The sequence below is a fragment of the Corylus avellana genome, chromosome ca4, assembly GCF_901000735.1.
Source record: "Corylus avellana chromosome ca4, CavTom2PMs-1.0".
Lineage (NCBI taxonomy): Eukaryota > Viridiplantae > Streptophyta > Magnoliopsida > Fagales > Betulaceae > Corylus > Corylus avellana.
The window spans coordinates 32,166,556-32,187,292 of NC_081544.1; the positions used below are offsets into that span (position 1 = coordinate 32,166,556).

Genomic DNA, 20,737 nt, shown 5'->3' on the forward strand with positions numbered 1-20,737 from the left:
GATTCTTCGTTGATAATGTATAAACAAATCTTAAATCACTTGTCCATTCTATCATGACCTTCAATTTGCATGACTTCCATTAATTATCAATTAATGTCCACTCTATTTTAAGAATTTATCAAAATTTCAATAATGTATAAAGAAATTCTTACTCTAATAATGTCAATAGGATTGTGTTATAGTATATTGTATAACACACTTATAGAGTATAGATCAGTTCCTAATTGGTAGCTCAATCGATTGAAAACACGTTCAATCGGTTGAAAACACATATAATGAGACAGAGGTCATTAGTTCAAATCTAACTCCCCTTTTTCCTCTCCTTGGACGGATATATCAGAAAAAATTAAGTATAGATCCATGAGCACAAGTAACTTATACATGTATCTAACGGTTCTACATTTATGATCGGGCTTGACCTTCTTTCTCTTTGGTATTTCCTTTTTCATATTGTATTAAATTTCCTGATTCTGGACTTTATATTCAAAGCAAATCAGGAAGAAAAAACAAAAAATCTAATTTTGGAAATATACTGTATATGCCCAATCCATGGCTTATGAAATTCTACTACTTCTTTTTTTTTTTTTTTTTGATGAAATTCTACTAATTAATTACTCTAAAGGGGTGGTGGGGGAAAGAAGAAGAAGGATTTTTAGTTGGGATCGATGGAAATTATGTAAAAGAAGAAGCGTAATTAATTGGTCATCAAAACAGGGACAATTAATTTTGGATTGATGATGGATTAGTACTAAGGTGGCTGATGAAATAGAGACATCATATTTATTAGCCATCTGTCACAATATGTTTTTAAAAGGAAGGAAACTCAATCTCTGAACTACATTTCCCATTTGGAAATACCGGACATTCGATGATGTCTGACCCAGAAGTGTCCACGCATAGGTAGATCTGGTAAAGCTGTCTGTTACCCGAATCATCCACATTGCACTCTATCCATGGAGTGTATCCTATTGCTTCTTTTATTGCTCCCTTGATGCTTTCAAGGCTGTAAACTTTCCCATCTGGTTGTATTCCTGTAATTTTTTGTTTTTTTTTTTACCATGTTATTAATTTAGAGGTGGAATATTATAATCCATAAAATTAAACCTAATATCTAACAAAAGGCTGGAATTTTACCTGCGGTTTGAAGAGCTTGGAGGAGGTTTGCCTTGTTTTTAAGGTTGAGAGCTGCTTCGAAGTATCCATGTTGGTCAAGGACAGACTCTGAGCATGTCCCATGTTTCTCCCACTCGTGTGTCCAGAAAGCTATGCTGTTGCTGCTAGGGCAAGCCAGTGATGGCCAATTCTTTTGCATAGTGCTTGTGAGGTCTGATATCTACCCACATGGTAAACAAGAAGAATATTGAATTTTCCTTTGTAATAGTTATAGAACTTGAATGGTAAAAAGTTTCAAAATATGCCAATGACAATGACAACTACAATTAATGATGATGATCGATGACATGCGAAGGTTGTCATTTTTCTTGCCCATAGTTACAAGGAAAGAGAAGAAAATGTTTTATATAGATTCCCATTTACCTGAAAAAGAAGCCAATCATAAAAGACAAATTCTAAAAACTAAAAGGACACATACTCGAGAGAGATAAGAACGTATAGTACTTGAAAGGTAACATGAGAGAGCCTATATAAACTTCACCTGCCCAGAAAATAATTGAGCTACCCGACCGCCTATCCAAACAGGTGAGCTTTATAATTGTCTTGTTATATTACCTCAGATTGATTGAAGGGGCTGTCAGGATCACAGTTTGACGGATATGAGCCATCCTTGTAATTAGGCCAAAGCCCATGAATGCCAAAATCAGGTGCAGGCTTCCCGGTCGTTGGGTAGCAACAACTTTTTTGTGTGTCACAGTATGATGCTGGCCACTGTAAATATTAACAATGGTGGAAAAATTAATAAAACAAATAAAGAAATGAAATTCTTTAAGCTACGTACCCAAGATTAATCGAGAGAATGAACAAAAGTCAGTGATCACCTGTTGAACAAAGTAGAAAAAATCAAAATCCTGAGAAACACAGAGAAGGGAGAGACATTGTAGCACCAAAAGCTTGAGCAAGATTGAAGAGTACTGGGATTTCATATTTGGGCTTGTGTTAAATGACACAACCTTGGTGAATCTGATAGCTGTATTAATTTATAGAAGAAAAAATGGAAGGTTTTGTGTGGAGAATCCTAGTAACGGATATGCTGCAATCATATTAATTATGCAGGACATCTTCTAGGACTTTCCTTGTGTAACGTTTGAAGCACAATGATTGATTCATGTCGGCTAACCTTTTTCACATGCATGTCAGTGCATGTCACTCGTTCGTTTTTTGTTTCTTTCTCCTTATTTTGCCTCCTTTACTCAAATTTACAGCGCCAATTTGGTGATCTTTTTTTATATCTTGTCTAATAAAAACACAGATAAGAATAAAGGGTAGATTAATAAAATAAAAGCATATATATATATATATATATATATATATATATATATATATATATATATATATATAATGTTCTTGTCAATCCCTTTCTATTCCATGCTATTTTGTTTCGTTTTCATCCCATTTTTTGTCAAGAAATAATCAAACACACTTGACATATATATGTTAGTAGCGCCAAAACTTTCAGACTTAGCTTGTTAGGTTTAACATAAAAGTCTGTAATGCTTTCACATTTGGGACCAGTTAGGTTGGCACTGATGAGATGGATATGAACTCTTAATAAAGCTTTCTATTTGGACCATTCATTGAATCTTGTCATTCATATTAAAAAAAAGTTTGAACATTAATTGCCATTTTTTTTTTTTAAAAGTTTTGCCATATATATATATATATATATATATATACACTAAAATTCCTGGTTCCACAACTTCCACCCCTGGCAATGTCTTTCTTCTTTTTCCTTAATTAATTTCTTATTGTTTTAGAGGAAGATGAATCTTATTAGCTCTTGATCGATGAAGATCAACCGTACCTATTCCTTAATTAATTTTAGAAAATTGGAATAATTAACAAGATCCAACTGGAAGGTGTAAAATGAGGGTTTGATATATAGAAAGTCTTTATTAGGTAGCAGTAAATCCCCCGTGGTAGGATAGCGTGTTCACAACAAGCACTTGATGAGACAATGACAAAGCCGCAAATAGGACGCTTGTTTGGTTTGTAATTATTTGGTGAGAGAAGAGAACCTATTTATTTATTTATATTTATTATTGTGAAATTAATTGATATTTGTTTGGCCATTTGATGAGTAGGGAATTTCATTGCGATTTTATGTTTATAGGTGTTGATTTGATTATAATTTCATTGTATTTGGTATCATATTTAAATAATACAAATTACAAAAAAAAAAAAAAAAAAAAAAAAGGTGTTCACATGGTGCTACTAAATTTAAAAAAGGAAGAGAGTGTATAAAAATAAAATGCATTAATTAAGAATGGGATTGAGACCCAGTACAATTGCTCCCATATTACTTTCAATTTGGCCCGTCAATTGTGATAGCCTTTGTGCGATTCACTTGCCTAGACACTGTAATTGGGAAGCTCGAGACTTGTTTAGGTAGGTGGGCCTCATAAAAAGCCCTCTTACAATAGCCGCTCAAAAGTATGGGAAATTGGTGAAAAATAATTTCGTATATGAGAAGCGTAAACCATTTTACGCTTCATGAATGTTATTTTTCTTGATCAGCTGAAAATATTTACAAGCTAACCAATGTTTATGTTGCACCAAACACTTAAAAGTAAAAGAAAAAATCATTTTCAAAAAAATCGTTAAGGACCGAAGCAACAAAATTCATCAGAAATTACGCATCCCTTTGAAATTTTGAATTATAAGGGTGAGATAAAATCCTGGAGTAGCTCTGTAGAATGGGAGGCGTTTTAAGTTTTTTTTTTTTTTTTGACATGTCCACACAAGGGGAGGGGGAGGAGGGGGAAGAGGAGGAGGGAGGATTCGAACTAATGACCTCCGCTTCATGAGGCATGGTTCACCTCCGTTTTATGTTATTCTATTACTTGTTAAAAAGCAACAATTATTTTAAATATTTAATTAAAACATTCGTATAATCGTAATTGCCCAGGAACCAAAAAAATTAAAACGTCCATATTTGTTTGTTTATTTATTTTTTAAAGGGTAGTGATCAATGTCATTTTAATACCTGAATAATAGACTGATATTTGGCAATATTGGGCATTGCAAGTTACATAAAGTGAAATGACATTTTAAGTGAAACAGAGATTATCTATTTTACGGTCAAGATTTTATTTTATTGCATTTAATGATACATACGGTGTTAAATTATTTAAAAATTTTAATGATGTGACACCACATGCATTTGTGATGGAGATGATCCTAATCTATTCATCTTAGTTATCTTAATTAATACCATGGCAAATGTTGATCTCCACAATTTTAATGTCTTGCTTTCACACACACTTGGCTTCTTCATTTTCACCCACATATATTTATGAAGTTTTGTTTTCAATGCAAGATTTTCAATCTAAACTTTATTCAAGTTTCTAATTGTTTTTTTGAGTGTTTTGCAATCTGGGTATAAAAGCAAATATGATTTTACTGTAATATGATTTTCAACCCACTTAAGGAAACATGTTTAAGAGGATCAGAGACATCCCACTTCCTCTGCTATAATATCCTAGAAGGAAGGGAACTCAACATTGGAGGAACATTTCCCTTTTGGTAGAACCGGACATTTGATGAGGTTGGATCCAGACGTGTCAACACAAAGATAAATCTGGTAAAGCTGGCTGCTACCTGATGCATCAACATTGCATTCAATCCCAGGAGCATACCCAGTTGCTCCTCTAATAGCTTCACTTATCCTACTTAAGCTGTAAGATCTCCCGTCTGGTTGGATTCCTGTAAAATTTTGAAACGACAAAATAATTAAACATATATGGTTGGAACTTGGACAACCAATTGCACGTACGTTAAAGAGATGAGAGGTTAATTAATTAATTTTACCTGCACTATAGAGAATTTGGAGGAGGTCTACTCTGTCTTTGAGGCTTAGAGTAGCTTTAAAGTATCCATGCTGCGGAAGGATAGACTCTGAACAGGTCCCATGTTTCTCCCATTCGTGTGACCAAAAGGCCAAACCATTGCTGCTTGGGCAGGCCAGCGATGGCCAACTGGTTTGCATTCTGCTAATTAGGTCCGAAATCTGTTGAACAATGATACACAAATGGGATGTGACATGAATAATTAGGTGTTCTTTTGTTTTGTGGGTGTCTATTTAATTCTTCTTTAGTATTCTTAAACAGATATATTTTCTTTTGGGTGTTACTCCTCTTCCTCTCTTTTCCTTCTTTTGGTAGAGAGATTCTACCAAATTTCCCTTCTCTTTGGATTGCGTGAGTGACTAATTCCCTTCTCTGTTTTTTTTTTTTTCTCCCAAATTTCCCTTGTCCTGCATCACAAAGTCTGCAGCCGTGGCATATGTGCTATATAATTATATAACATGTTATGGTAGGTACCTCGGATTGGTCGAAAGGGGTGTCGGGATCGCAGTTGGACGGGTATGAGCCGTCGTTGTAATTAGGCCAAAGCCCATGAATGCCGAAATTTGTTTCGGGTTTTCCAGTTGTTGGATAGCAGCAACTTTGTTTTGTGTCACAGTATGATCCTGGCCACTGCATTACTTACACCATTAGAGGTTCTGATGCACGTCAGGAAGAGCTCAGATCGATAATTAAGAATAAAGTAATCTCTATTGAAACAAAACAACTCCACTCACCTGTTGTACAAAGTAGAAGAAATCGAAACCCTGTGAAACACAACCAATTGCTAGACATTGTACACATAACAGCTTGATGATGATTGCAAAATTGGATTTCATCTCTCTCTCTCTCTCCTGGACTTAAGGTGGTAGTACTGTCATGTTGTAAAGGGCTGTATTTATCGGCCAAAATATAAGTGTGGACACTGGACAGAATATTGGCGGCGCCGCAGCATATCCTTGCTGATCCTCCTAATAATCTACTGCTGAAATTTTGTGTGTGAACACGTGCAAGTTAGCGTTTCAAGTCCTTCATTTCCTGCTTATATGCTGTCTGTTGTCTTAATCTTCATCATTAGTGTAACTCTGAGATTGCAAAATTAAATTAAATTAACTTTGGGTTGTTTTATTTTTGTAATTATTTTTTAATAAAAATTAGCTTAGGAAGAGTTTAGAAGGCCAAAAAGAGCTACAAAATCAATATTTTATGAACTGCTCCCCTCCCCCCCCCCAATGGATAAGAATTCACTTTTCCTATGCTCCTAAGTGGCCCATGTCAGCTAGAAAATCTTTTTAACTGTTTATTTTATAAGTGGGTCGGATCCCCTCCGGGCAGCCCTTCTCTGTGGGCTCTGCATTTCAGACCTTTTAGAACAGAGTGAGTCTGGCAAAGTCCTTTATGTAAGGTTGGTCGAAATGCGCCTTGTCAGTGATTGTCTCTGTGTCTAGTGCTGCAGTGCATATGTTTTCATGCATTTTTCTTCTCAATATGTTTTTCAAACCATAAAAATGCCATTGGCTGGTTCAGGATTCCAAGCAATCTTATAACTGTTTACGGAGGTGTGCTATCCACCTTCAATGTCAGAGGTGATTTACAATTTGTTTGAGGGAAATATAGGTGCCCAAAACACCAATAAAAGACCCTGTAACTAAAATTCCTACAATTATTATCAACTCTAACCCAAAACTTCGAACAGTTTTGTTCATCTTTAGGTAGCACAGGCATGGTAATAGTATTGACAATGTAACGCCTGTAAAAGCGCCAATAAACGCCATAACATAGCCGAAAAATGGTACAGTGCAGGCCACAAACGCTGTGCTGATCACAAGTGCCGTTCTGATGAGGACACTAGTAGCAAATCGGCTGTTGCCAATAGAAAATGTCTCCTCAATAGCTGTAGCAACCGGAGTAATTATAACTGCATACTTGGTGAGAGGAAGAATGAGTGTAGTATAAATTGCTATTTTTGTACTGATTTTTCTGATTGGAAGATTTAAGGTCACTTGAGACTTCAAATTTTGTCCGTACATCAGGTAGCCTAGGATGCCCACTGATCCATAACTGATGGTACTACTAATAAAGCAGACAAGTAAAACCTGCAATGAGAAGTTTTTTTTTAAAAAAAAACAGTGAAAAGGAACTCGTAATCATTGCCCAAAAATCAACCTTTCTATACCAAGTAAAAGTCAATAGACAACAATAAGAATTCTAAAATGATCTCCCCCTCCCCATTGTGTGGAAAAAAAATCCCCTTACATAAAAATGTGATGTTGCGGTTATGTATATTATCTAATCTAGATGTTATCATTATGTGGAAATGATATGTACCATTAAGTAAGATATTGGAATTTGGAGTACTATTTCTTACCTTAGAGAACTGGCTTCTATCTTTCATGGAATTGCGTAGTGTGGGGAAAACTGCATGACCACAATAACAGAAGGCAAATAAGCTTATAGCAGTAGGCAGTCCACCCAAATTCAAAAGCATATCCCCTTCATGGAATCCAACACCATCAACTGCGCCAGCCCAGAAAACACAACCAGCCACAACAACAGAAGCCGAAACCCCTCCAGCAGAAAAATAGGCCAGCACGCCCAAACTCTTCAACCATGTGGTTGGCAAAATTACAAGGGCTGTGAGCAGAACAAAGCCTTTTTTCCCAGCAACTTTTAGGCCTGCAATTTTGAAGGCCATGTTTGGAAACAACTTCTCTAAGTTGTCACCTTCTAATATCAGAAACTCAACCGCAACCAAGTAAAGCTCAAGATACATGAAAATGGATATCATGGCTCTTCCTTTGTATCCAAAAGCTACCTCACCTATATCAGGATAACTTTTGATGACAGGATTTGTGTCCATACACCGTTGTAGAAGTAACCCTGTGTACCAACACAGAATTGCTACAAGGAGAAGAAGAATTAAGCTCAGCCACCCTCCTTGAGAAAGTGCATATGGAAGTGACAGTATCCCCACACCTGGGAAACATGGTGTTACCGTGTTAGTATATTAAATGGCATTTTGCCCAACGTGGACAACATTCAAATTCTACTTATTATAAAATTCAGTCATGTCTACCTTTTTCTAAGTTGTCCTATGGTATCTAAAGCATACTTGCCAAAAAGCAGAGATATACCTGACAAAGCATTGATCCCATTGAAGCAAGTTTTAAGGAAGGTGGTGCCTCTGCCTTGATGCTCTGATTGTGGGAGCTGGTTCTGGCTCTCCATTCCCTCTGCTTTTAGGCCTTCCATCTTTTGTTGCCCAATACCCAAGCTTTTGGTTCATATAAAAGGAGGAGAAGCAGACACCTGCAATTTTCAATTGGTGACACATTATCTCCATTATTGGCTTCTGTTTTTTTCAGATAATAAAAGACAATTGCTTTGCTAAAGTTGATAATCATGGTGATGAGTAGATAGGCAATTAGTGGCAATTACCAAAAAGGAAGTGCACTCACATGCCACAAGCATTTCTTTCTAAGTGAACTCCTTCTCCATGTGAGTCCTCAGATTAGTCGTGCAACTTTCTACTACTACTCACTCGTTGTCCATCATACCTACCAGCACGACTACATGTGGAGATATTCTTACAAGGGTAATGTGCGTAGGATATAAAAGTGCAGTTTATAAACCTACCATGCATTTGATTTGAGGTTCTGTAATTTCATACTTGTAATTTTCTCTCTTCTGTGGTAGAACTGTTAAGCGAAGTTGAATTTGCCATGCCAAACTGCAATGATGGCTCCATGTGGGGGAATCGAGTTCTCAAAGTATTATAAACTTAAACTTTTGAGATACGTAATAATTTAACCCGATATTAAAATCAAAAAATCAAAAGACACTAAATGCACAGTGCAAGTCTAATTGCAAATTATTAGAACTGGGCCTACAAACTCGCTCGCACATATTAACAGAGTGGATTGTTTGAGTTTTGATCAAACTGGCTATTGATCTTGTAATTGGGACAACTTCAATGGATGGTCATAGTATGCATGCTAGTGATTTTCACGTGCATTTTAATTTTCAAACCTCAAATCGCTACTTAAACATATCAAAAGGAAACGGAATTTTTTCTACTGTGAGAAGCAAATTTTTTTTGAAAAACAAACTACACGTGATGAATTATGGTGCGAAAAAATTAGTTGGCCTGCTCTCTCTGTGGCCATTCGAGTCGAACGAAAAAAGAAGGTACACTTTGAAAATGGCACCCTTTTTCTTTGGACAGGAAAACAATATAAATTGGTGTCCGTTCTCAACCAACATCCACCCAGATTCATGCATATTTTAAGACTTGAAGACTTGGCTCTTTGTGATTATTAAAATAAAATAAAATAAAAAATAAAAAAAAGGAAGAAGAAGCCGGAGACACCTGCCTTTACATGTTTATAATTTAATAGAATCCATTGACATTGAGCAACATAGCATAGAGAAAGACAAAACCCCACTGGTAAATCCCATAAGCTAGAATATTATTACCAAGCCAAAAAACATTTCTAAAAAGTACACCCATCTCACTTTAGAACATATAATTTTCTAAGACTGGCCATATATCTCTGACGTAAAAATATATAATAAAATATATGTAAAAGTGAAAGAGAGAAGAGAGTGGAGGCAGAAACTGATGAAATTTAGGACTATATCTGTACTATATCGAAGTATATTTTTAAACTGTATCACAATTGTCTATATTTATTGAGAGGTTAGGAGTAATAAGTACGTGAATAAAGACTTAATATAAAATATTCTAACATCAGTGCTGGCCTTGCTTTTGGTCACTTGTAAGTCTCAAGAGCATCCTGAATTAAGAATTTAGACTCCAAGCTTTTGGTCAACTACACTTTTAGTCTAAACAAGTATGGATAAGTAGTGTTATGTGAGATCTTAGGTTCAAGTCTGAATTATATTACCAATATACAATAAGAAAAGTGTCCACATCTAATCAATCTTTATGATGGAATATCTTGGCTGATCAGAACATGAAAGCACTCTTCTTTATTGATCATCTGGGATCAAACCAAATGCTTGAGATTTTCTTTTCCAATAACAAGAAGATAAGAAAGTAAAATAAGTCACTTTCGTTGCAACTGGAAATGTCAAATTACTCTCAACTAAAGACTTAGGAAGAAAACAAATTAGAATGTCTCAGACTGGTGAAACTTAATACGCAATTGCAATACATAACATATATCGTACATATTGTATGATAGTTTTCCTTAATCTTTCTTCTATACCATTTAAATATTCTTTCTTTATTCTCCTATCACCGTTCGGCCAAAGCTCAACCAAACAACACTTAACTGAACAACCCAAGGAAAAATCCCCTCTCAACCTCATAGCTATATATTAGCCGAAGGATGGTAGAACTTGGTGAGGTTGAGGGGACGCCCATGTTATTACCTTATCATGGAGAGACCAACGAGTAATTCTATAAGTCCCTCTTGTATCTCTCCAAGAATGATGTGCCTCTTAAAATTATCATTTGATTAAAATCAAATAATGATCAATTATAAGCCCAATGATGATTTTAAGAACCACATCATTTTTTGAGTGACACAAGAAGGGCTTGTAGCATTACTCAAGACCAACAAATCACCAGATATCATTTTTTCTTCTGTATTTGAAGAATTTGATACATAACTTGTTTTGGGATGACAAAATAAATACTTCCCAGTTCAAGGATGTTATTTCTCGTGAAAATCTTTAAGCTAACTGTTTATTTTGTAAGTGGGATAGGTACCCGTTCGGCACCCCAGGCTATTTGGAACAGGTGGATGTGCAGCCTCCTCTATGTAAGGTTGTCTGCATTGCAATGGTAGAAAAATTGCGCCATCAGCTAGCATAGTATGACTTGGACAATAGTGGACCTTTTCGAATTGATGGATCTCAAAGTACATCAGTAGCCGAAACAAACCAATAATGATCCCAAGCTGATATCTACAAGCTCGAACATGAAATTGATCTTGTTTGCTGCTAACAGCAAATTCTACTACCAGTAATCCCCACAAGAGCACTTCCCATCCTTGAAATGATGGAATCGTTGGACATCTCTAAGTATTATCTGCCTATCAAAGATCAATGATATAAGTTTAGCAGCAGAATGGCAATCCCCACATACTCGTAGGTTCTTCACCACCCGAATTGTTGTACCAGGGGGAGTGTTTAGGAGCCCAAAAGTAATAGCCAATTTCTCACTATGATATCTTAGAGTAATTTCTTTGTCTTTATCTTCCATGTCTGCATGAAAGACTAAAGAAGTATCAGGAATGTACCCAACCAACTTCAATTCCTTGACTAACTCATCAAGTGCTCGGAGCAAATCTGTAGATACAAATTGAACCCCCTCCCCAGCGAAGAATTCATGCACTACATTGTTCACCTCCACTGAGCTACACCCAGGCACCTTTGCCACCCCTTTATCTTTCATCCATTTCCTCAAACAATTCACATCTTCCCATCTCCCAGCCCTTGCACACAAGTTTGATAGGATCACATAGTCGCCACCATGAGAGTCATCCAGTTCAAAAATTCGTTCAATCACTTGCTTCGCCAATTCTACATTGCCATGGCTGCTACAAGCAGATAACAAGGTTCGCCAAAGTATGGGAGTGGGCTTGATTGGCATTTGATCTATGAACTTATAAGCCTCATCTAAGCGCCCAGCTCGACCTAACAAATCCACCATACATCCATAGTGCTTGTTCCCAGGAATAATCCCATACTTGTCAATCATACTGTAGAAATACCCACAACCTTCGTCTACTAAGCCATTGTGGCTGCAAGCATATAAAAGACCCAAAAATGTAATCTCATCAGGTTGCACTCTCGCCTTCTTCATTTCTTCAAACATTAATATGGATTTTGAACCATGCCCATGAGTTGCATATGCCATAATTATTGCTGACCAGACCTGTGTATCTCTAACAGACATGTTCTCAAAGACAGACACTGCATCATCCAGGCTTCCACACTTTGCATACATATCTATAAGTGCAGTGTTTACCTTTACATATTTATCAAAACCGTTCTTCTTAACATACTCATGTATCCACCTCCCCAAGTCTAATGCTCCTAACAAAGCACAAGATGAAAGAACACTAAGCATAGTTACATCAGAAGGCTTGAGATTGCTTGCTTGCAATTCTCGGAACAATGACAATGCCTCATTGGGCCGACTACTTCGAGCATAACCCGTGATTATTGCATTATAAGATACAACACAAGGCTCTGTTATCTTATCAAAAACACGGCGAGCTGCATCCACATCATTGCATTCGGTATACATATTTATCAATGTAGGGCATACATATACATTTTGGTTGAACCCAAGTTTGATAGCAAGGCAATGCAATTGTTTACCTTCTTGCAAAGCCTTAGAGCCTGCGCACGCCTTGAGGAGGGACGGGAAGGTATAGTCATCAGGGGCGACGCCAGAGCATAGAATATCAGCAAAGAGAACAATGGCTCGAAGAGGGGTATCGGAGCGGGCGTAGCCGCGGCCCATGTAGTTGAAGACCACAATGTCAGGTTGGGGAATTTGATCGAACAGGTTTTGGGCGTGGTCCATGGAGGCCCCACTGGGATTAAGAGTACAGAAACTGATGAGCTTGGAGAGGACAGCGGTGTCATTCTGGAGGTGGGTTTTGATGGTGAGAGCTTGGATTTGCTTGAGCTCTCTGAGAGAGGTGCACAGGGGTATGGGAAAGAGAGGAGAGTTTGTGTTGGGTATTGGAGAAGAGAATGGGCTTATTTGCAGAGCGTTAGCTGCTGCCATTTGTGCTTCGACTGTGTGATTGGGTTTGGTTGGGTGTGCGTGTGTGACCGTGAGGCTGTGGATGGAAAGAGTGCTCGCATGGTAACCACGTGGCACGTCCATATGATAAAGTTTAAACTTAAAATATCTGTTTTGATAGGATGTTAAATAATTAATTATTTTAAAATCTTAAATTAATAAAAAAATAAAATTATTTAGGGTAAAGTCAATTTATCCTATCAAATTATCACTTCAATGACAATTTACCTCTCTAAACTATCAATTACAACAATTTACCTCCTCAAACTACCAAAACAATGACAATGTACTCTTAATTTAAAAAAAATGATGAAATTACCCTTACTAAAATAAAAACAAAAATACTAAAATTTATTTATTTTTTCAAAATTTTAAGGATATTTTTGTCTTATTAAAAATTTTATAGGAGTAATTTCGTCATTTTATTGGCATTTGTGGGTACATTGTCATTATTTTAGTAGTTTGAGGAGTAAATTGTCGTAATTGATAGTTTGGGGATAGATTGTCATTAAGGTGATAGGTTGATAGGGTTAAGTGAACTTTACCCAATTATTTAATTAACATTCTAATAAAAACCAATACAGTAACTCACAATTTCATATCTTTTTTTTGAACCTAAGTTTCACAATTCCATATCATTTGTCATCTTTAGTTAGCATTTTATACTACACATTAATTCATTGTTCTCTTTACCCAAATCTCTTTTTATTTTAAATTTGAAACCCATCAACTTCTTTGATGGACAATTTTTAGAATTTTATTTCTATACTAATTACCTGGTATATATGTGTGTTAATCATACATTAAAAATAAAGAGCACAACAATTATTCATCTTTCACGTCCAAAATATAGTCTCAGATTTCTCACACAAAGATGGAATGGGCATGAGCGAGTGCTAATGTTTGAAGCGGAGACCTTAACCACCTATTTATAAAGTCCTGATTTCATCTTGGTCTTTACACATAAGCTAGGTTAAGTGTGCACCAATTTAACGCAATTGACATAACAAAACATGCGTGTTTGCTTTGACGCTTAGAAAAAAAAAATGTTAAATCACTGTTACCCCAAAATCTTAAGTCGATAAGAAATAGTAAATTCACATACCGACTGACGTTCCCGGAAAGAAGTAAGATACTAGTGTTTTAGTTTGGTAATCAGAATTCATTGTTGACTTATTCTTATTACTTACAAGTTGAGGTGTGCCAGCAGCCAGCCACCTTCAATGTCAGAGATGATTTACAATTTGTTTGAGGGAAATATAGGTGCCCAACACTCCAATAAAAGACCCTGTAACTAAAATCCCCACGATTATTATCAACTCTAACCCAAAACTTCGAGCAGTTTTGTTTATCTTTAGGTAGCAAAGGCATGGTAATATCATTGACCCGGAAACACTCAGAAAAGCACCAATAAACGCCATAACATAGCCAAAAAATGGTACAGTGCATGCCACACACACTGTGCTGATCACAATTGCCGTTCTGATGAGGATACTAATAGTAGATCCACGTTTGCCAAAAGAAAATTTGGCCTCAATAGCTGTAGCGATCGGAGTAATTATAACTGCATACTTGGTGAGAGGATTAATGAGTGTAGTATAAATTGCTATTTTTGTACTGATTTTTCTGATTGGAAGATTTAATGTCACTTGGGACTTCAAATCTTGTCCGTACATCAGGTAGCCTAGGATGCCCATTGATCCATAGTTGATGGTGCTACTGATAAAGCAGATAAGTAAAACCTGCAATGAGAAATAACAACAGTGAACAGGAACTTTTTGTAATCATTGCCCAAAATCAACCATTCTATCCCAATTCCCAAGTAATAGTCAACAGTAAAGATTCTAAAGTCTCCCCCTCCCCCTCGATCATACCGGATGTGTTTGGTAATAGAATGAAAAAACAGTACTGGTTTGATTGATATGAGAGAAAAAAATAAGAATATTTTGTATAAAAAAGTAAAAAAAATTATTTTGTAGTGTTTTTTTATTTGAATAGTAATAAAAAGTTATTGATGTGATGTAAAAAGTAAAAATGTTTGAGTTAATTTTGAGAATAATTTTTTTGGTTTTTTGGTCCGGTCCGGTATGGCCCTTTGCCAAACACAGCCACCATTAAGTAGGATATTGGAATTTGGAGTACTATTGCTTACCTTAGAGAACTGGCTTCTATCTTTCATGGAATTGCATAGTGTGGGGAAAACTGCATGACCACAATAACAGAAGGCAAATAAGCTTGTAGCAGTAGGCAGTCCACCCAAATTCAAAAGCATATCCCCTTCATGGAACCCAACACCATCAACTGCACCAACCCAGAAAACACAAGCAACCACAATAACAGAAGCCAAAACCCCTCCAGCAGAAAAATAGGCCAGCACGCCCATACTCTTCAACCATGTAGTTGGCAGAATTACAAGGGCTGTGAGCAGAACAAAGCCTTTTTTCCCTGCAACTTTTAGGCCTGCTATTTTGATGGCCGTGTGTGGGAACAATTTGTCTAAGTTGTCACCTTCTAATATCAGAAACTCAACCGCAACCAAGTAAAGCTCAAGATACATGAAAATGGATATCATGGCTCTTCCTTTGTATCCAAAAGCTACCTCACCTATATCAGGATAGCTTTTGATGGCAGGGTTTGCGTACATACACCGTTGTAGAAGCAACCCTGTGTACCAACAGAGAATTGCTACAAGGAGAAGAAGAATTAAGCTCAGCCACCCTCCTTGAGAAAGTGCATATGGAAGTGACAGTATCCCCACACCTGGGAAAACATGGTAATGAGATTGTACGTTGTTAGCTCTGCCTCTGTGTTAGTACATTTACAATGATCACAAGTAACTGATAAATAACTCAATATGTGTATTAGTAATCGGCGATATACTTGCTTCCCAGCTGCATCTCTCTGGTTATTTTGTATAGCATTTGAACACATAAAAATTCATGATCTAGAATGGAGCAATTATATATGCAACTATGAGCTGAAACTCTCAGTGAAGCAGTGATTCATACTAAATGCCAATTTCAGCAACGTGGACAGCATTCAAATGTTACTTTTATAAAATTCAGTCATGTCTACCTTTTTCTAAGTTGGTCTACGGTGTCTAAAGCATACTTGTGCCAAGAGGCAGAGATATACCTGATAAGGCATTGATCCCATTGAAGCAAGTTTTAAGGAAGGAGGTGCCTTTCTCTTGATCCTCTGATTGTGGGGGCTGGTTTTGGCTCTCCATTCCCTCTGCTTTTAGGCCTTCCATCCTTTGTTGCCCAATACCCAAACTTTTGGTTCTTATAAAAAGAGGAGAAGCAGACACATGAAGTTTGCAATTGGGTGACACACTATCTCCATTATTGGCTTCCTTTTTCTGATTATAAAAGACGATTGCTTTGTTAAAGTTGATAGTCATGAGGATGAGTAGATAGGCATCCAACTTCAACATTAATTCGACCAATACTTTGGTGTTCTTGAACCTAGTGACGATTACAGAAAAAGGAAGTGCACTCACATGTCACAAGCATTTCTGTCCATGGGAATTCCTTCTCCCTGGCAGTCCTCAGAAAATTAGGCATGCCACCACCTCTGACTTATTTGAAATAATTTGAATGGTACACAAAATTCTTATTGAAATAAAATAATAACAATATGAAAATTAACAATATAATAAATAAACTATAAGAGATGAAAAGTAAAGTATGAAAAGATCTCACAATGCTATAGAATCAATGAGTGTTGTCCTTAAAGGTTAATTCGTGTCTCTCAAAGTGTGTAACTCAGTGCGATCGAATCCTTTAACACGCAACCTCCCAGAATTAGACTATAGCGTCAACTTTTATTAATGACGCATTTTCAATAACAAAGAGTGATAGAACAACCTTTTTTTTCTCAAAGTGGATGATGGAGTACAACAACAAAATAATTGTTACTAGGAAGCAATAACAAAGGCTAACACAATGCATGAAAGTCCAAACGTTGTAAGACAAAATCAAAAGCCACTTGAACCAACAAAGTCGTGATATATATATATATATGCTGGACCTAAAACATAAAGAAAATATAATGACCAAAAACGGTTGAAAACCGTAAAACACTTGTTAATGAGCAAATGCAAATGGTTAAAGGAATATTATTGTTTTATTATTTTTATTTATTTATTTTTGACATATCCGTACAAGAGGGAGAGGGGGATTCTAACTAGTGACATCTACTTCATTAGGCGTGGTCCTAGCCAATTGAGCTACCTCTTGGGTTAAATTTGTTATTTCTTATAAGTTGAGGGTTTTTCCTTTTATACTTAGTGATTTAATATGTTTTTATTTTTTTTAATGTTTTTAATAATTTTAGTTTTAAATTTTTAATTTTTAATCAAGTGTATGGATATGTGTCAATTTTTTAAGGGGGTTGACATCGATTCTGTCAAATTTTAGACAAAAATTAGACGGAGATACTATCTCTGTTTTTAGCCATTATCTTTTTTGAGAAAATGATATCTTTTATAAGAATCAATCACTTGATAGAGCTAATTGCTCTATCAAAATAACATCATGTATACAATCTGAAAAACTCAGAGTCCAAGTTCTATGTATGATGTCATGGGCAGCAATAAGTTAGGAACATCAACTTAGATAAAACAAAAGCACATAAATAAATATAATTTATCTATATGTGTGTTTGTGCTTGTTTATATAAAATAAAAACATAGAATTTTTAAATTTAATCTCATAGCATCACAAAAATACAATTATATAAACAATTAGCAAAATAAACTAACAAGATCTATAGAGTTCAAGAAAAATGGTACAAAAAATAAATATTGTAAACTCAAACGACTGCAGAATAATAACCCAAAAAATAAATAAAAATAGATATTTTCATCATATTCCACATTTCTGTACAAATAAATGCAAAGAAAAAGAGATGGGAGGAAGATGGCTAAGAGAAAAAAGAATATAAACAGAATGATGCATAATATGTTAATTTTGGGGGACAAATATATCATTTTTGGGGAGAATGAATTCATAAAAGAAGTATATTTTATAAAGAACTGTAAAAAATTTGGGAGACATTCATCCCCACCCCGACACTTGGGTCCGCCCCTGTCCAGGGCCTGCTCGATCCATTTTGGGGCCTAAGATAATAAGTTTAAGTGGGACCTTTTTCTTATATTTAAATATTAATTATTTTATATTTATTTTAACAATTATATTATATTTATTTTATTTAAAATATTATTCTTACTTTTTATGATGCATAATTACTAATTAAGTTTTTATAATCAAGTTTTCCAACATCTCATTTTCAATTGATAATATGGATATTCCATTTAATTTTTCTTGTGACATTGTCGATCTTTGCCTTCTTAGGTAGGATTTTATCAAATTTAATTTTGAAATTTCTCCATAAGCAACCGTAACAGGTATTGTCAATCAAATTTTATAGGCGATACATTTAAAAAATAATCAAATATTTTTAGAGAGCCCCTACTATCATGTCCATCCTGATAACACCCATTTTGCAGCCTCCAATTATTATGTGACACATCATCAATTTAAGAAAAATGCAAAAAATAAAAGTGAGAACAATCACACCAAATCAGAGAAAAAAAAAAAAGACCTGTAGCCGGCAAGACCCAAGCCAAACCCACGGACCCACATCGTGGGTTTCGCCAGACCCAACAGTGAACGCCTCAAACCCAGCCAGCCGTTACCTGACTCAAAACCCGTTTCTAATGCCTTAAAACTCGCTTTGGGATTTAAAACTAAAACCTAGAGGTGAAAGATTAACCCTTTTATGGATTTTATTACCCTAAAATCTAGTGTATTTTGGTCCAACTTATTTTTGTGCACTTTTTATGTTTTTGCTTATGTGTCGGTTATTGATTGGGGGCTGTAAAAGAGGTGTTATCACGATGGTCCTTATAAAAGGTTTTCTCATATGTTTATATAATTTAATATGTCAATCAAAACACTTTCTTTTATTTGTAAAATTTGTTTAAAACTTTATTTTATTTTATTACTTATTAGATATAGAATGACTTATCACTTTTTTGACATGTTCGCACAAGAGGGGGAGGGGAATTCGAACTTGTGACCTCCACTTTATTAAGTGTGGTCCCAGCCGATTGAGCTACCTCTTGGAGACGAATGACTTATCACTTGATTTAAGAACATGAAATAATAAGACTTAAAAGGAAAAAAAAAAAAAAAGTAATGAGAAAAATGGAAAGCTATAAAGTGCAATTTATAGTAGAATACAATGAGAAAAAAAAAGTTGGAAGTTGAGAAGTCACTAATATTATAATTTTATCTGTTATGCATAATGTAAACAATTAGAGTTTTATGCATTTTGAAAACTTGTTAGTTTCTAAAAATTTATGGATGTTGAGACTTTCTATGAATATGAATAACGAATTTCAATATATAATTACTATCACCATAATTAGGGGCCTTAATTAGATACAATTTATTAACTTTTACCATATATTAGAGCCCGCCCTGCCCTGTCTATGATCAACAGCATTTGCAGTACGGCTCACATGTACGCACTTCCACTCGGTGTGTCTTCCACCAAATGGCGAAAACGACTCCAGCTATTCCCCTTTGATACTATTGCGTCCACCACCTGCTTAGCATCTCCCTCAGACTACATGGGTCAATGCTAGCTCTTTACATAATAGTGCTGCATAATAGGAGGCCTCTGTTTCCCCTAGCACTATCGTCTCCACCATCCTATAATGCCAAGCCCATTCTGCTTAGGTGGTTGGCAAAACCTGCATCCCAATTTACAAACACCATCTATCTGGGGTGCCTTCCATTTCGCTTCTGGGGTGCTTTTGTTTTGTATCATCGATGATACAAAATAAAACTGAAGAGACAAAAAAATAAAATTATTAAACCACATGATAAAAAAAAAAAATTAATCCTAAATATAAAATGCACCCCGGCACCGACATCTAGCTAACTCCCAAAAGCCTCATCTTCATTTGGGTCACAAGAGGGACCCAAGTGTTACGAAAAAGATTGTCTACACCCGAAAAAAAAAAAAAAAAAAAAAAAGAAGGAAAAAAAAAATTCTACCATTCAAGAATTTAAGAGAATAATTGTTAAGATAGAATGTGCAAATCATTTCACCAATCAAATAATGACAAGACATCAATAAGGAAACAAATCATTTTGAACCAATGGATTTCACCATTGCCATGATCAACAAGGAAACAAATCAATTACATCATTTGCTTTAGGAGCAAGATTGAATCTGTCGGGAAATAAATGAAGCACATTCTTTGCTTTAGGAGCAAGAGTGAATCTGTACGTTCAATAATTCCATTCACATACTAAGTAAATGATTATGTTTTTCCTTAATTTAGGATGTTGCTTTTTGTATAGTGTTCATCATGTGTATAAGAATCACCACATCAAGCAATAAAATTATTATTTTTCAAAAATTTGTTAACATGTATCACAGTCGGAATCTTAAATTTGAACATTGACTTTATATTTTATCCCACGGTTTAACATGTGAATGAATAGTTAAAATATTAATTAAATAGTTAAATTTATTATCTTTTATAGACTTAAACTATAAATAAATGATAATTTAACAATAATAGGATTGTGTATCGCATGCAACTTGAGACATTCTATGTCTAATTAATGCTCTACGTACAATAGAAGATTACAACAACAACCCTAAGAGTCCAAGACATGTCTGTCTGAGAAATGCTAAGTTTTTCAAAAATAAAAAATAAAAAATAAAAAATTTGGTTCTTAAATAATTTGTTACCATTCTCACCCTTGCATGTGATATATTGTTTTAGTTATTTGAGAGCTCAAAATTTTGAAGAAAAAAAATAAAATTGAGAAGATCAAATGTCTGTGTTTCTCTCCATATCTTGTCTGTCATATTCATACGATCCTCTTTCTCTTTAACCTCTGGA

General features: G+C 35.4%; 5 protein-coding genes across 5 annotated transcripts; all 5 read right to left on the reverse strand.

Annotated features, from left to right (window-relative positions):
- Positions 1-720: 720 nt before the first annotated feature.
- LOC132179228 (extracellular ribonuclease LE-like) lies at positions 721-2,189 on the reverse strand. The gene is made up of 4 exons (XM_059591896.1): positions 1,995-2,189; positions 1,729-1,884; positions 1,135-1,333; positions 721-1,031 (listed from the first exon to the last, which is right to left on the reverse strand). The coding sequence occupies exons 1-4, from the start codon at positions 2,097-2,099 to the stop codon at positions 808-810; spliced, it is 684 nt and encodes a 227-aa protein (XP_059447879.1). The 5' UTR covers positions 2,100-2,189; the 3' UTR covers positions 721-807.
- A 2,350-nt stretch (positions 2,190-4,539) lies between these two features.
- LOC132179067 (extracellular ribonuclease LE-like) lies at positions 4,540-5,992 on the reverse strand. Its single transcript, XM_059591693.1, has 4 exons — positions 5,756-5,992; positions 5,496-5,651; positions 4,984-5,182; positions 4,540-4,878 (listed from the first exon to the last, which is right to left on the reverse strand). Exons 1-4 carry the CDS (start codon positions 5,855-5,857, stop codon positions 4,655-4,657), a joined length of 681 nt encoding a protein of 226 aa, XP_059447676.1. The 5' UTR covers positions 5,858-5,992; the 3' UTR covers positions 4,540-4,654.
- A 553-nt stretch (positions 5,993-6,545) lies between these two features.
- Positions 6,546-8,540, reverse strand: LOC132179066 (amino acid transporter AVT1I-like). Its single transcript, XM_059591692.1, has 4 exons — positions 8,477-8,540; positions 8,153-8,327; positions 7,387-7,994; positions 6,546-7,114 (listed from the first exon to the last, which is right to left on the reverse strand). Exons 2-4 carry the CDS (start codon positions 8,268-8,270, stop codon positions 6,599-6,601), a joined length of 1,242 nt encoding a protein of 413 aa, XP_059447675.1. The 5' UTR covers positions 8,271-8,327; positions 8,477-8,540; the 3' UTR covers positions 6,546-6,598.
- A 1,608-nt stretch (positions 8,541-10,148) lies between these two features.
- On the reverse strand, positions 10,149-12,799 carry LOC132179065 (pentatricopeptide repeat-containing protein At2g02980, chloroplastic). The gene has a single exon (XM_059591691.1). The coding sequence runs from the start codon at positions 12,787-12,789 to the stop codon at positions 11,005-11,007; it is 1,785 nt and encodes a 594-aa protein (XP_059447674.1). The 5' UTR covers positions 12,790-12,799; the 3' UTR covers positions 10,149-11,004.
- A 1,221-nt stretch (positions 12,800-14,020) lies between these two features.
- Positions 14,021-16,060, reverse strand: LOC132179813 (amino acid transporter AVT1I-like). The gene is made up of 3 exons (XM_059592595.1): positions 15,943-16,060; positions 14,960-15,567; positions 14,021-14,549 (listed from the first exon to the last, which is right to left on the reverse strand). The coding sequence occupies exons 1-3, from the start codon at positions 16,058-16,060 to the stop codon at positions 14,034-14,036; spliced, it is 1,242 nt and encodes a 413-aa protein (XP_059448578.1). The 3' UTR covers positions 14,021-14,033.
- Between the last annotated feature and the right edge of the window lie 4,677 nt (positions 16,061-20,737).